The 15,860-nt window shown below is 37.8% G+C and overlaps 1 protein-coding gene across 1 annotated transcript; it reads left to right on the top strand.

Moving 5' to 3' along the window:
• The first annotated feature begins 4,391 nt into the window (after positions 1–4,391).
• On the top strand, positions 4,392–15,062 carry LOC140491200 (calpain-A-like). Its single transcript, XM_072589178.1, has 6 exons — positions 4,392–4,550; positions 9,123–9,200; positions 9,313–9,398; positions 10,903–11,031; positions 13,273–13,406; positions 14,817–15,062. The coding sequence occupies exons 1-6, from the start codon at positions 4,522–4,524 to the stop codon at positions 15,060–15,062; spliced, it is 702 nt and encodes a 233-aa protein (XP_072445279.1). The 5' UTR covers positions 4,392–4,521.
• Positions 15,063–15,860: the final 798 nt, after the last annotated feature.

Below are 15,860 nucleotides of genomic sequence, written 5' to 3'. Positions count from 1 at the left end.
CAGACATGTGGTATTGAATCAGTTTCAACCTCGATGATTAATTTAGGAGGTTTAATGTAATTGTTGTGCATCAGTTATGTCCCTGTCATTTTACTGCAGCACAAGTCCAAAGGATTCATGTCCTCCACATTTAATCATTACATCATGTGGCTGTAAGAAACAGACGAAATTCAACTGAGGAGGATACCAGTATTAATTTCTCATTTTCTAAATAATCTCAACCTCGTAAATAGGATAATAAAAGCAACAACTGACTTTTGGGTGTATTGCTAACTAATGCTGAAATATTTTTCAAATGACCTTTATTTGCCTTCAGTGGTTGTTGTGTTAAAAAAATCACAATAATAAAACTTCAGGTTTCCTGTTATCTTCATCATCGATGACAGACTTGCTGGTAGCAGCTTCTTCTTTCAATAATAAGAAAATATTAAATACAGGAACACCAATGTTTATAAAATAAAAACGTAAGTTTTAAAGATGAAAGGAGTTGAAATTGATATTCTCCTTAATGTTGTTAATTAGTTCTTTGGAGAGCACCTACTGCTGGTGAAGCCATTTTCCTGTGAAAATGAAATGTTTTTAAGGTAACAAGAAATGGTTGCATTTTTCACTCATTAAACATCTTGTCAGTTGCAATATCATCCCCTTCATTGATTTTAATGGAATGACAATTGGGCATGTTGTGTAGTGGGCAGATCGTTCAATATTGTCCATTTCACTGTGTTGTCCAAACCTTACTTTCTCCTAACCTTACTTTCTCCTCTGCCATTGTTCTCTTAGTCAGTTAACCCCAAGATACTCTGCTCCATTTTCACTTGTTCTTTTGTGTTTATGGAATCTGATCCAGAATTTTAAGAACAGCTTGTTCAGAGATTCTATGTGTAATTTTTTTTAAGTGCAGTGCCCAGTGCTTTTGTCTCTAGCTCTTTTTCTTGAGGATTTTTCCCTGCTCACTATAGTTTTCTCTCCTCCTATCCTGACTACCAATAGTCTTTCCACACAGCAATTTGAGGTGCGTGATCTGGAAGTGAGCATCTTACTCAATTGGAAGACCATTGTAGCCAAATTAATTCGTTGATATATGCTTATTTTGGTGCAGGTAGTGATCAGGATTAAAGAATGCTCGCGCTAACTTTAGTCAAAGACTGACTTGGCTAATCACAAGTTTCAAACATTTACACTGTCTGAGATCAACTAGTTCAGCCTAGATTCAGAGATGAATCTGAATTCTCCCCAATGCCTGGCTCAATTCCACGTTACTAAACTAATTGGAGACATCTATGTCTTTGATTCATAAAGACGAATTTAAATTACATACAATTACATTACCATGAAGAGACACATTCTTATATCCAATCTACCTGAATTAAACAATAACATGAAATTATTGCATTTATGTTTGCATTTAATTCCAACTTCAACATTTCTGTTAAAACATTGTGTTGTGATAATGCTTGTAATTTAAGAAGTTCCTACTGCTGGCAAAGTTCCATTAAGCTTAATGACAAATTGTCTGCACACTCTCTGAGACTTTTACTTGTTGTTTTTGTGAACGGAGTAGCTACTGGGTGAAGCTCCTTGATAGCAGTACAAACCTGGAATATTTAACTGTCAGGATCAAAGCTAAGGATTTGATCATAACACCACAAGCAATAGATTAATTCCTATAATTTCTTTTGCAGTATTTGTGACTTACCACTGTCTCTATCTAAATGTTATACAGGAAGTTGAAAGATGTGGAAAGCAAGATGGCTTAGTAGCTGGGCATGCTTATAGCATCACAGCAGTAAGAAAGGTAAACTGTTAGAACAGAAAGATTTTTCTTAGTGCAAAATTCTCCCGTTTCATTATGTCCCCCTGAAATCCCCAACCATCATGGTCTATTTTAAAGGATGTGTTGACCTTTTTTCTGACAATGTAGACCTGCACATATTAGACAAATATTAATAATTAATTTATGATGTTGCTATTAAGTCCATTCATCCTGTGATTTTTTAAAATCTGTCTCTCACTTGGTGCTTCCAAATTCTGAGGGTCTCGATTATGTCCTGTGTGAGAGCACAAAGCTTTTGAGGTATCACTGTTGAGATGTCCTGGTAATCTATTTGTCTCTTTCTCCTGCCACATTGGACCATTGAATTTTGTCCGTCTCTGATCCACAGATTCTTATCCTCTCTTGCCCTTCTCAGTTTCTCTCTTTTTCATTTCATACCCAAAATTTACCGTTTCTGATATGTATCAATTTCCCATTCCTTTCTGCATTGATATTTGACTTTGTCTGCACCTAGCTCTCTGTCTCTTTGTTTTATTTCTCTCTACCTATCCCCATGATCCCACGATGTTTTTGTTTCTGACTCTCCTGCTTCCCCACCTACCTTAAACATTTTGTTTTTCTCTTCAGCTTGGCTTCATTTTATTTACACGGTCTCAGTACCACCCAAAAGAAGACATCAAACACTGGTGAAGCAATATGGAGATGGGGAAAGCCACAAACAGCTGCTCAAAAAATTATTTGCTCTTAATAGAGAAAGAGAGAGCAGCAGGCACAATGCACTAAGTCCCCTGAGTCTTATAGCGATTCAAAGACTTAGCTTGAACTAGAATGTAGGGAGGTGCACAGTGGGGCACATGTTAGGTGAAGGAATGAAAACTGCAGAAGGATCTGTGGAGACAGGGAAGGTTGTAAATTGCTGAACAAAAAAATTACCTGCTGAATTGGGGAGGAAGAGGTCAAGGAGGACATGGGCTTATAGGGGAGCTGGATGGAGGTAGGGAGGCTATATTGCAGCTAGAACATTGGGAATAGCACAACCTGGGTACAATGGGAATAGGATGATGGTTACAATACAGTTTATTAAATAACCATTAATTGTCACAATAGCAACAAACTTCATTTATTGTTGACAGTTGCAGCAAGCTTTGAATTTGCAGGAATTATAGATGGAAGAATCAATTCAAGATATCTAAGCACACTATGGAATTTAAAGTACTTATAAGCAGGAGTTATAGTATTGTCAGATCAAATTAATATTAGTATTTATTATTCACCCATTACAGAATAACAGAGCACTATTAAATCATGACAAAGCAAAATAGGTGCTAGCATGAATTGTTTAAATGCATTAATCTTTTATTTTAAAGAATTAAGGTTCTGATAATTTTCAAGAAGGCTAGAAGAATGGGTTTGTGTGGTTGCATTTGGTAGTAAGTATTCAATTTCAAATATCATTTCTGCTCACTGTAAATAATAAACACAGAAGAGACCTTCTTTGTCATTGCAAGATTAACTTCTATTTTATATAGAATCTGATCCCTTCTTCAGGAATTTCTAAAGCATTTCTTCTTCAGTGAATTATTTTTTGAAATGCAGTCACTTTCATTAGATTAGCAAATGTGGTAATAAATTGAACACAAACTTACATTTCTATAAAAGTATATTATGGAACATGGCAAGATCAGAAACAAATGAGATGGTGATATTAATTGGCTTGGTTTATTCTGGGAGATATTTAACATTTGCGTCATTAGTTCAGCATTCATAATGGATCTCCATAGCTTATTGATCATATCAATTACCAATGGAGCTGTATTGAATCTTCAATACAATGATGTTTTCCACTCATATTTTCTTAATTTCAGTGCATGAAGAACAAAATAGCCCTCAGTTCCCTGTGCTTGAAAACATGGCGTTTCAGTGGCTGAAACTTCATCATTGTATAAAATATAACTCTCAGTTATCTGAGTATTGTGTCTTACATGACTTAACGTCTCCTTCCCAAATACAATAGCAAGAGTTTGGCTTGTGTTCTGTAAAATTTATACGAGGAACTTGTCTGATGATGGTAGTTAGAAGCTGATCCCTCGTGTTATGTGGTATTGGAGCATTGTGCTGTTACACATCATCCAGTTTGGATTATTTTGGATCAGTCCACTGTTCTTTTATTCTGTATAATCTATTAATCATCCACTATTGCTGGAAAAGTTTCTAGCTAGTTACTACACTATATTAAAAACAAATTGATCGGGCCATATAACTCAGGCCCATGTATCAGCCTTGCTATTTAATTGTGTGATTGTATCTTTCTCTCTCCCACCTTTCTGATTTGGCATTAGAGTATTTACACTGAATGATGGACTCTGTTTCTTAATTTGTAGTGTTAACACAGCTGAGGCAATTACAATCACAACCTTGCAAAACAGAAAGCAATTTTCAAGTGAGCTATATTTCATACACACTTCCGGTGACCCCACCCCCAGATGATTCTCTTGGCCAAACTAAATGCGAAACAATTTTTGAAACACTAAAGTTTGTTTTGTTCATGTATATTTCTGCAGCTAAAGTGGAATATTTCCCCTTTTTTGTGCTTTAGTGTCTTCCCAGCTCTCACTGATGTTGATATAAATGATTTGCATTGTAAGATACCAATTATACTTCTTAAAAATTTTTTGTTTTAGCTAACCACTCCAAAAGGGAGGGTGCCCCTTGTTCGGATTCTCAATCCATGGGGATCAGGCCACAATATGGAATGGACAGGTGACTGGAGCGATGAGTAAGTGTCATCAATATTGCACTGCTGTAACCATATTGAGCTATCACAGGGGACAGCTGGCCAAGACGTGTTTTCACAGTGGAATAGGTAGCCTGACAATTAAATGGGGATTAGGGTGCTGAATGAAGAGTAAACTGCGGGTTTGTTGAAGGAAGGAACAGCTGGGTGGGGGTGGTAGGGTGAACAGAAGTGGTTGGTAGGGCGCCAGGTAAGTGGGTGGGGGCTCTGGTTAGGATAGGGGTATTTGGGGGTTTTCTGATGTGCCCAGTGTGGAGATAAGGATCATGGGAATTGGGGCTGATTGGAGTCAATCAGTTCATGGATGGGTGTCGGTAAGGGTGGGCGTCAGAACCTGTGAATGTGCTCGAAAGTCAGGTGTGGAGAGTCAAGGGGACGGGAATCCATGTGGGATAGTCAGGCTGGTTGCAATGTCAGGTCCGTAGGGAGTAGCCGGGTTAAATTCAAGAATCAGGTTTTTGGGTTGGGTGCTGGATCCAGGGAGGTGTGGGTTGGCTGTTTGCCAGGGTTAGTTTTACACTTACCCAGGAATTACAGCAAATTTTAATCCCTCTAATTTTATTCTGGCAAACTATTCATGTAAATAAGTCAGAACTCTTCAAAAGTTCCAAATTTAACTCAACATTTGAGACTTCTGTAATGGGGTCGAGGCACAGAGTAATAGCCCATCGAAAATTGCAACTTCCTGGGTAGCATTTTGGAAGATCTGGGCCTGTTAGATTTGTGTTGTACATTTGTTAATATTTTTATTTCGAAAACATAAGAACCTCATATTTCCAGTACTGATCTCACACTGTGTACAAACATTTAGAGAAACAAATAAGCAGTATTGCATCGGAATGTTGTGCAACACAAAACCCACGTTCCTTTAAGTCACCTGGCTGTCCAGTTTGAAAAGCAATAGTTTATATTTATGTACCAAGCTTAATATATAAAAATGCCACAAAACATAAGTTACAGGTGACAGAATGTGCTAAGGAGTTGTAGAAGGATTAGAGAAGCAGAGTTGAAAAGATGGAAAAGAAGGTAAAAGATCCAATAGGACTTTGACAGGTGACAAGCTCTGCTGTAAATTAAGAATTTTCTGGTGTCAGTTTAAACAGCTCTCAAGCTTAACGTCAGCATCCTTGTTTAAGCACATGCTGAGTTGAATGTTTAATGTGACTCAGGATCCCAATACCCCAGTGCATTCGCACCTGATGCTCAGTTTTTGATGACCGTTGGTTAGGACAATAGGAGATCCTCCAGCACTATAAGATCTGCAGATTTACTGTTGTGAGTGAGAGCTGCTGATGTCGGGTGGAGAACAACAGACCATCTCCACCTCTTGACTGTATTTTCATTTCGTCAATGGGAGTGGGGTGTCTGCATGCCGTTTCGCAAATGCTGAAAACCTTTACAGACCCCTAAGGTGGCCCAGTAGTCCACCTGTTCTTTGAGACAGGTAGTCACCACTCCTCTGATCTTCCCTGAACTAAAATGGCCCAGAGTTTGGAAAGGGGTGCAGTGGATACAAAGCAGTGGGCCTGGCATATTTTTAAGGTAAGAGGAGAAAGATTTAAAAAAGACATGAAGGGCAATTTTTTTTTTTACACAGACAGTGATTCATGTGTGGAATGCACTTTCAGAGTAAGTGGTGGATGCGGGTACAGTTACAATGTTTAAAAGACATTTAGGTAAATACATGAAAAAAAATTGTTTGGAAGGACATGGGCCAAACACAGACAGGTAGGCTAGTTTAGTTTGGAATTATGGTCAGGCTGGACTAGTTGACTGAAGGGTCTGTTTCCGTGCTGTATGTGTTTATGACTCTATCTATCTCCAGTACTGCTTCCAAAGCCATCTGAAAATTTGGCCCGTTTTAAAATATTTTTCAGTTTTATTTCAGTCCACTAGATGGCTTTATCTACCTTAACATTGGCTAGTTATAAGATTGGTAGTGGCACATCAGCTTCGCTTTATGAAATCAATTTATAACTAACTTGAGTCCATCAGCTATGATTTAGTTCATGTTTTATACTTGATCATATTCAGCTTTGTATTATTTTACTTTAACATTATTTTACAATTTTTGGCCATTTTTCTGTTTTGTTTTCTCTTGCTAAGTCAAGTTACCATGTATTATAGCATCTGCTCCTTCACTGTGATTTAACATGCAGTATTATACATTGGAACATTTCTGGAATTCAGGAAATTCCAAGGGACTTTCTGCTGCACATGTATCTACCAATAGGCATAACTTCTCATATCACACTTTGAAATGAGGACAGGACTTTTGAAATTCAGAAAACATGAACCAGGAAGACTATTCAACATTTCTTAGCTCACCAACTCTTCAACTTCGGAACTCGACTGCATCACTCCTCACATTGCCTCCAGTATTTTTGCTTCCATCATTCCCAATATCACTTGTAATTACTACATTTTTGTGCGATAAAAAGTTATACACTCTAAAATTTACATTTTATCATTGTAACCAGCTCCATCTCATCCTAATATCAAACTTGATTTGATGGAGTCTTAGGAAACCAATTTTTCTGAAGTTTTTATGCGTATCTCAACATCAGGCCTGTCTTTGTTGGCCCCTTTCAAGAAATAAGAACCCAAAATCTCCAATATATATCTTTCATCCAAACTCAATCATGTGGAACAATTCCAGAGACTGGATATCACTTCTGTGTGTTGGTGACAAAATTTGATCATATCTTTAACCCTTCCGTAGCTTCAGATCGGATTGTCAACTTTCCTTTGTATAATTCTGACTGAGAGGACATTAATGATTATAGAACTTGAATGAGAATTGAATCACCCTTATTGCACAGGAACATTGCCACTTTTAAATACTCATTTTCCCTAGACTCAATAGTTGATTGAATGGTGGAGCAAACTCAATGGGCTGAATGGCCTGGTTCTGCTGCTATGTCTTATAGTCTATTATCAACACCCACACAGGGAAAATAAGATTTGGGTTGTAGGAAGAAGTTCAGGAGGCACCAGCATTGGTATCATGCCCAATTTTGGTGACTTTGCTATTTGAATTGGATCTCAATTAGCTTTGTAAATGTGGGCTCCACTGTGTTTTAAACAGGAATTTACAGATAATACTTGTTATTGTTGATTTAAATAATAAAAGGCACTTATGCTGCCCTTTTTGTGAAATATTGCATTGAAGGAAAGTGACAGTATTGCATTTTTACTGTTTGTTTTGCAAACCTATCAGATCTGTTCGATAGTTTCAGCACTTTGCTAATACATATCTGGAATGAATCATTTTAGTTCATCTGGTTGGGCTCACAGGTTAAAAAAAAGCATACACCATTTCTTACTAGGAAGCTACAATTGTGAGAAATTAAGTTGTAGGACAAAGTGGTACCAAGGTTTGTTGATGCTATAGAAGGCACAGCAGCATTGCATGATTGGAGTAGGGGTGTTCCTCAGAGGTGAGGCTTTATAACATGTTGGAGGAGAATGCAGAGCAGTTTTTATGTTTCCTTTAGGCTACCTCATTGAATGTTTTAAGTTAAAGACAGATAGAGTTTTGAACAGGAAGGGAATCAAGGGTTATCGTGAGAGGGTGGGTAAGTGGAGCTGAGTCCACGAATAAATCAGCCATGATCTTATTGAATGGTGGAGCAGACTTGATGGGCCAGATGGCCTACTCCTGCTCCCATTTCTTATGTTCTTGTGTTCTTTCAATGTCATCCTACACTCTCACTGAGAGTACTTGATGTTGTTAATGGGGTACACATGATCAAAATATTTCATTTCCAGTATATTTTTTTTTAGTTAATTCACGGAATGTGGATATCACTGGCAGGGTCAGCATTTATTGACAACCACAGCTGCCTTGAGAAGGTAGCAGTGAGCTGTCTTCTTGAAATACTGCAGTCCATTTGATACATACATCCACAATGTCAATAGGGAGGGTGTAACAGGACTTTGACCCAGTGACACCGAAGTGATATATTTCTAAGTCAGGATGGTGAGTGGCCTCAAGGAAAACTTGCAGGCGATGGTGCTCCCATGTATCTGCTACCGTTGTCCTACTAGATGGTAGCAGTTGTGTGTTTGGTAAGTGTGGTCTCTCAGGACCTTGATGAGTCTCTTGTTTATCTTGTGGACAGTACTCACTACTGTGCCTGAGCGGCAGTGGTGGAGGGAATGAATGTTTGTGGATGTGGTGCCAATCAAGCGAGCTGCAGCAATATACTGGAGCTGAGATGACTGAGATGTCAATTGCAACCTGATGCCAAGGACAGTCACTCTCACCTCATCTCTGAAGTTCAACGCTGTGATTTATATCCGCTCTTGCATTTCATATTTTGATGAGTTTGAATAAATGTTTAATCCACAGAAAACAACTATCCTCATCTGAAATTAACATTTCCTCAAGTATCCATATTTTTGAGAGCTCTGTGTTGCCATGTTTGGTGTTAGAAAGTCTGCAACCCTGAAATTCTGAATAACTGTGCCTTTATGAAAGGAGGGCTATGATAGCCAGCATGCTTGTTAAAAGAAATGAATGTCAACATGATGTTTCTTCCTTTTGCAAAGTTCTCCTCTGTGGAACCAAATTCCAATCTGGACCAGAGAAGCATTTGGATTCACCAAGAAGGATGATGGGGAATTCTGGTAGGATGGGTCATTCCATCAGTTTTGTGTTATTTAATAACTGTAGTTTTGCTGGATATTTTCTTGGTCGATCTTCTAGCCACCACAGTCAAAGTGCTATCTTATTTCACAGGATGAAGTTTGATGACTTCTGTAAAAGGTTTACAACTGTTACAGTATTGACTCTGGGGCCTGACTTTGATGGTGATGGAGGTGCAGGTAATGACAAGAGTTGTATTAAGGAATATTGCTACATTTTTGTGCATGGAAGGAACAGCTATTCATATTTAAAAAGGACAGAAAATAACAAAAAAAGAACTTTTTGGCTGCTAAGTCCAATCAAGATATTCACCAAGATGGTGGAAGGAAGGCTGAGGGGTGGGGAGGTGTTGCGAGGGGAGGGGAATTGAGCAAAACCTGAGGTCAAGGCCAGATCACACATTATTTGAGCAGGGATCAAAAATCACTACAATGTTGACAGAAATGAATACTTCAGAAGAATCGTTTGCTGCCCATAATCTGTACAGTTCCCTTTGCCAGGTATATCAATGCATCAGGAGAAAGGAAAGGCAGCAACCTACTACAGAGAGGTTTGTTATCGACAGAACAAGCCAGATGGCAGATCAGTCATGAAAGCACATCTGTAATCTGGGTATGGTTCAAAAGCAGGGCATAGTGAGCATGGCATTATTATTCTCAATGTAGACACCCCAGCACTTCACCTTCATACCAGACTGTACTTCCTGGCATCCATGGGGACATCGGGGAATTGAACACTTTTCTGTGTGCCACTTGATTAGAAAAGTACCTGACACTTTGTTTATCCACACAGCACATGCACACATATCTGTTTAAATCAAACACTGGCAATTGTAGCAGTACAAATAGTTTCACCAAGTTGTTGTTTTGCCAAGATTTAGAAATTATTGACCACGACATTTGCACGTGATCATTCATGCACCTATTGGCAAACCTGAAATCTACCGAAATGGCAAAGGCTATTATTCCAAACCCTTGGCTTTATGACTGTACACACAGACCTAAATGTTCCGAACACATAACATTGATCAGGAACTGTAGCCCAAACCAGGACATATTGGAAAATCAAGAGGAATGTGCCAAGTGAAGCAAGTGAGATTTTTTATTAATCATCTGTAGTTGATGATGTACTTCCTGAGCAGTGTACATGGGATAATGCATGACCATGTGTGTAAGTGATATCTTAAACAAGGAAATAATGTTGAGTGAGTTACAATGTAACATAAAGCTTATTTAGTACTATAGATACATTTGAAACTTGAAACATTTACTTTCAGGAAATTTAATGGCAAATTAATAAAGTACAAACAGAATTTTTGCTTATCCATCATTTGATAAAAGGTCAGCTTATTGTTCACGCTTAAATGCTAGCAAGGCCTCTCTTGTAGCCTCATGTAATTCAAATTTGCAAGGGCACAACCTCCATCACCATCCCTTCAGCCATTTACCACAGTACTAGTCAAGTATTTTAAAAACTGTTACACACACATGCCTTTCGAAAATGACTGCACTTGGTGCTGTTTTGTGCCGGAGAACTTTCCCTTTTGCCAAATCTCTTATGTTGAGAGTTAATTCTTTTTCACACAATACAATAGAATACCATTTTTAAAAAAATGATGCTGTCAGAGCCAAAAGTGCTATAATGAAAGACCTGTTATCATTTTTCCTTCTCTTGTCTTCACAGATGCTGGCAGCTTGCAAGAGGTAAAGGGTCAGTGGGTGACTGGAATTAATGCAGGTGGATGCAGAAATAATATAAAGAAGTATAGCTGCAACCCTCAGTATCCCATCACTATCACAGCCCCAGGAGCAGGTAATAAAGCATCTCCTGTGCAAATACCTCACTTCCCAAAATTGAGACATATTGTGGCTAAAATTGAGGCTAATTGTGATTGCCTTTGAGTTCTTCGACTAGGGTGAAGAAATCTTTGCAGAATTAATGTTGTAGATGAACTTAGTTAGAGACAAGTATAAAAAATGAATTGGGGTGGGGTGAAAACAGTTGTACTAGAGCTTGTCCTCTCTTGTGCTATGATTACATATAAAGGATATGTGACAGTCAATTAGAACAGAAGACATAGAGAGCAAATTAGAGACTGGGAGCTAATAATATCTATAAAGTGAAAGCTACATAAGTGCCTGAAGACTATGTTGATAGTGTGAAGGAAAGAGGGTGGAAAAAGTATGAAATCGAACATAAGTATGATACAGATCAATAGAGCCAAGTGATCGGTTTCTATGTTGTAAATTCACTGTAAAGGTAAATTCACTGTAAAGGTGAATTATCTTTGGCAAGGGCCAGATGTTGGAGTGAGTTGCAATCAAAGGTCTAGGCCCAGGTGTTTTCAGCACTGGCTTTTAACTCCTTGCTTTCCCATAAGCATAACTGGTTTCTGTACATCTGGCAGTTTCTGTATATCCTGGGACCAACAATGACCTCAGGTGCAGTAATCTGCACACCAGAAATTACATACATCTACACGATGTTTTCAGTTTCCTTAACTTACCCCGATCAAAACAAAATGTTTATTTTAAATGAAAAAGGGTAAGCATCAGAGTTAGGTGGTGTGAAAACATTTGAGTAATTAATTGCACTTCTCCTTTGCAAAGTAAAGAATTACTTCCCTTTTTGAGTTGTGAAGGAAATAGGGATGAATGACTTTGGTGATGTGAAGAAACTAGAGAAGCTGGGATTGTTCTCCTTGCAGTAGAGAAGGTTATGGAGATAGTTAATTGAGATGTTCAAACTCATGATGGGTTTTTATTACTTAAACAAATAAAAACTGTTTCAGTACCAGAGAGTTAGTAACCAGAGATTACAGATTTTGGGTTATTGGCAAATAAACAGTGTGCAATATTAAAACTTTTTTTAATGAGTTGTGATGATTAGGAATGAAGATTCAATATGAAATTTCAAAAGTGAATTGGATAAAATGTTGATGGGAATAACTTTTGTAGGATTCTGGGGAAGAAACATCGGAATGGGACTAATTGCAAAACTCTTTCATAAAGCTTGAGCACGTATGACAGGAGAATAGTCTCTTTCTATGCCGGTTGATTCTCCATTTCCAATCTGCCACTCAAGGGTCAGACTGCTGCTTCAGACTGGCCACACATTACAAATGTGACTGCATTTTCCTTAAGTGAACAAGGTTTGATCCAAAATTAACATTAAGTTATGTCATAACTAAAGACTCCACTGAGTCACATTAGTTTTGCAGAGGTTTGTCAACAATGATTAAATCTATTCCTTAAGGTTTCAACACATGAACTTCTCCCATGCCATTAGTCAGCCAATACGTTCATCCTTATGACACACTGTCTTCTAATGGCAATTGGAAAACAAAAAAGATTTATTACCTGATTGGATGATGCTTGACTCTCAAACAGCCTTTTTCAATATTTTTAAATCTGGAAAAGAAAAACTGTTTTTAATGCTGTTCTGAGTTTTCTCCTGGGTTGCACATAGCAGTGCTCTGGAGATTGATCTTATGTCTTGTTTTATCCACTGCATGGGGAATTCATATGATCTGATTATCATTCAAATCAAAACATTTCAAATACTTATCTAACATTTGTGGTGATAAGAATGATCCTAGATATGAGGACAATGAGTTATGCAATGATTATATCTGTTTGCAAGCCTCTTATAGAGATGTAATAGAATGACAGCTCCCTTCTACCACCCTTTCATAATCACCTGATGGGACATATACTAGTGCAGGAGGTTGCAGCTTTATTTCATCTGATATCTCATTTGAAATTTGGATTGTGCCAAGTTTGTATAAAAGGAAAACTGGGTGTGAATCATGACCTTCAAATCTGCCATGATAGTAAAGCTGTCTATTTACAAACAGCAGGCTGCCTTCAATGTGGCCAAGTGTTTGAGAAATTTCCTTACAAGTAATGATTTTATTTTTCATCATACTAAAACATTTTGTTTAACTTTTTATTCTGTTTGTGTGGTTACTCAGAAGTTTCACTTGTTCCAACTGCATCTGTTCCATCAAATAAACAGCATGTTTCTGAACATGTTATCTCTGTCACTCTATAGATACTCCTTCAAGCAATGATGAAGACAATGTAGATGAGACATGCTCTGTTCTGATATCTTTAATTCAGAATTATCGGAGGATGGACAGGAAGCTGGGCATCTCAATGCTTCCTATTGGGATCCAGATCTACAAGGTAAATTGAGATTTCTTAGATGGTCAAGGAAGCCACATTTCTTTGCTAGGAAATCTATTCAACAATGACAATTTGTTCAGATGAGTTAGATGATTGAGAGGAAATAAATGTTTATAACGTAGTCTTCTTTCCAAATCCTCCGCCAAAGGGAAACACCGATCTGTAGAGCATCTTAGTGTCTCACAGGAAACAGTAGCCTCCTTCAATCCAACTACTTACAGTGAATAATTATTATCATGGTATTGCATGCAGATCAGTTGTGTCTATAGAATGGTCTGTGGACTGTGAATTCACAGTTCATTTAGCCCCATTTTTAGGTTTGAGTGTTCCAATTTAAAACTAACCTGCAATAATGCTTTAGTTTTAAACAAAATAAAGGTTACTGTATTACAAACTACAGCTGAAAGTTACTAAGTCAAGCATGGTATAGTTATTAGCTAAGAATTCATCAGATGTGATGGCTCCTGTAATGGAATAGTTGGAGTTGTGACCCACATGGACTGAGCATAACAGATTTTGGGAGGGAGGTAATGTTCCTTTATTTCACATTTACGGTACTACAGGTTGTGCTACCAGGAGTCTGGTTAAGTGCAGCAATCCTGTAGCAGGATCCTTTGTCGCTTTGTTGAGAAAACTCTACCTCTGGTGATACCTCTTGGAGCTCTTCTTGGAGTTCTGCCTATGGTGATATCCCACAGCCTATTTAACACTGATCAAAATCTTAAGATGACTGTTGTGTTAACTTTGACAAATCATTGATCCACAAAGCAAAATCAATAACTCTGGAATTTCCTGTAGTGTCCTTTTAGTTGTTCTCAGAAGCTTTGAATTCTCTCACCTTTAGGCAAACCCATTTAGTTGTCAAAGGGTTAATTAAATCCCAATTGTCTTCACTTATTGGTGGTGGCAAGATAATATAAGAGTCTTTTGGCTGACAGTAAAACAAGGACAGCCATATGACTTATGGGAGCTATTTTTCAAGATGCTGTGTCTGTTTTAAAAAGTCAGATTAGTTTTCTCTACAAAATAGGCTTACTTTTGTCATGCCTATGTAATTATAAATTTGGTATTGATTCTGCTGCAAGGCTAAGCTTTCTTTATTCAAGCACAAGGGAATGTAAATTAGTAAATGGCACAATATTATTCATCTTGTAGAAGGGGATCACAATCTATTAGCTGTCAATAATGAAGCCAGGCACACTCTAATCTTCACACCATCTAAAGAATATATTGATTTTGTTTCAATCTACTTGCGAACAAAAGATGTACTGTGGATTAGACAGATGCTATCACAGTCAGATATTATCACGTCCAAAATGAACATTCATTTTGTAATCTTCACAAGAACATCTATTACAAAGAAGCAAATTATGTTGATCCCAAATTTTTATTTCTTTTTCATTCCAATAGTCCTTCGACCCACAACTGGTTCTAACCACAGAGCATTTTACACATCATAAAACGATTTTGGATTCAGGAGCCTATGTGGCCCAGAGAAGCATAAACCTCCGCAGTAAACTTGCACCGGGACACTATGTAATCATTCCAAGTACCTTTTCACCAGATGCTGATGGAGCGTTTATGCTACGTATATTCACCGACATTCCAATTCAGTTTCATCAGGGATTCAACCTTGTAAGAGAAGGAATGGACTGAACTTCTGTTAGACCTATGTGTTTTGACCAGCACACTTGTGACTGGAAGAGGAAGAAAAGATTCTGCTGATTAGTGATAAAATCAACTAGGAGTTCAAAGAGTCTCATACATACATGTGATACAAGTAAGTACAGGTGTATACAGGAGGTACAAATAACAAGATGATACAAGAAAGTAACCTTTTCACTAAGATTTCAGCCATCTCACAGGCCATTTATTTACAAGAGTTCAATGTGATTGTTGTGTGACAGTTGAATACAAAGTGTCTGTGGATCAATTCTGCCTAAATAAAATGCTAATTGAATTATAATTTCCTATTTGGTTCTCTTATATAGATCATGTCTTTTTATTTTTTGCAGTTTTGATTGTGGACTGAAATGAGAAACTGTTTAAAAAAGCCAAGGATTACTGGGGAATTATATTTTTTAAATGGCACATGGGATGTAGGCATTACTGACAGGGACAGTGTGTATTGACCAACCCTATTGCATTTGAACTGAGTGACTTGCAAGGCCATTTCAGAGGGCACTTAAGTGTCAACTATATCACTGTGGGTCTGGCATCATATGTAGGCCAGATCAGGTAAGAATGGCAGATTTCCTTCCCTCTCGGAAATTACTGCATGTTTTTGAAAGCAAGTAGCCTGACATTCATTGTATGGTGCTCAAATTTACACAGGAGCTTGAACAATCTGTAACTGAAGTATAGTTTTCAGATGAGCTGGAGCTATAAATACAATTGAACATTCAGCTGGCAACATGTAGCTGATTTGTCTCTGGGCTAGTGACCAGTTATCAA

The sequence above is a fragment of the Chiloscyllium punctatum genome, chromosome 19, assembly GCF_047496795.1.
Source record: "Chiloscyllium punctatum isolate Juve2018m chromosome 19, sChiPun1.3, whole genome shotgun sequence".
In the NCBI taxonomy this organism is placed as follows: Eukaryota; Metazoa; Chordata; class Chondrichthyes; order Orectolobiformes; family Hemiscylliidae; genus Chiloscyllium; species Chiloscyllium punctatum.
This window is presented reverse-complemented; position numbering and strand designations above follow the sequence as displayed.

Excerpts from the sequence above, each read along its gene's own strand:
- LOC140491200 (XM_072589178.1), top strand. The coding sequence starts at position 4,522 with ATGGAATGGACAGGTGACTGGAGCGATGA. Across the intron at positions 9,201-9,312 it reads AAGGATGATGGGGAATTCTG|GATGAAGTTTGATGACTTCT; the intron begins GTAGGATGGGTC and ends CTTATTTCACAG. Across the intron at positions 9,399-10,902 it reads TGATGGTGATGGAGGTGCAG|ATGCTGGCAGCTTGCAAGAG; the intron begins GTAATGACAAGA and ends TTGTCTTCACAG.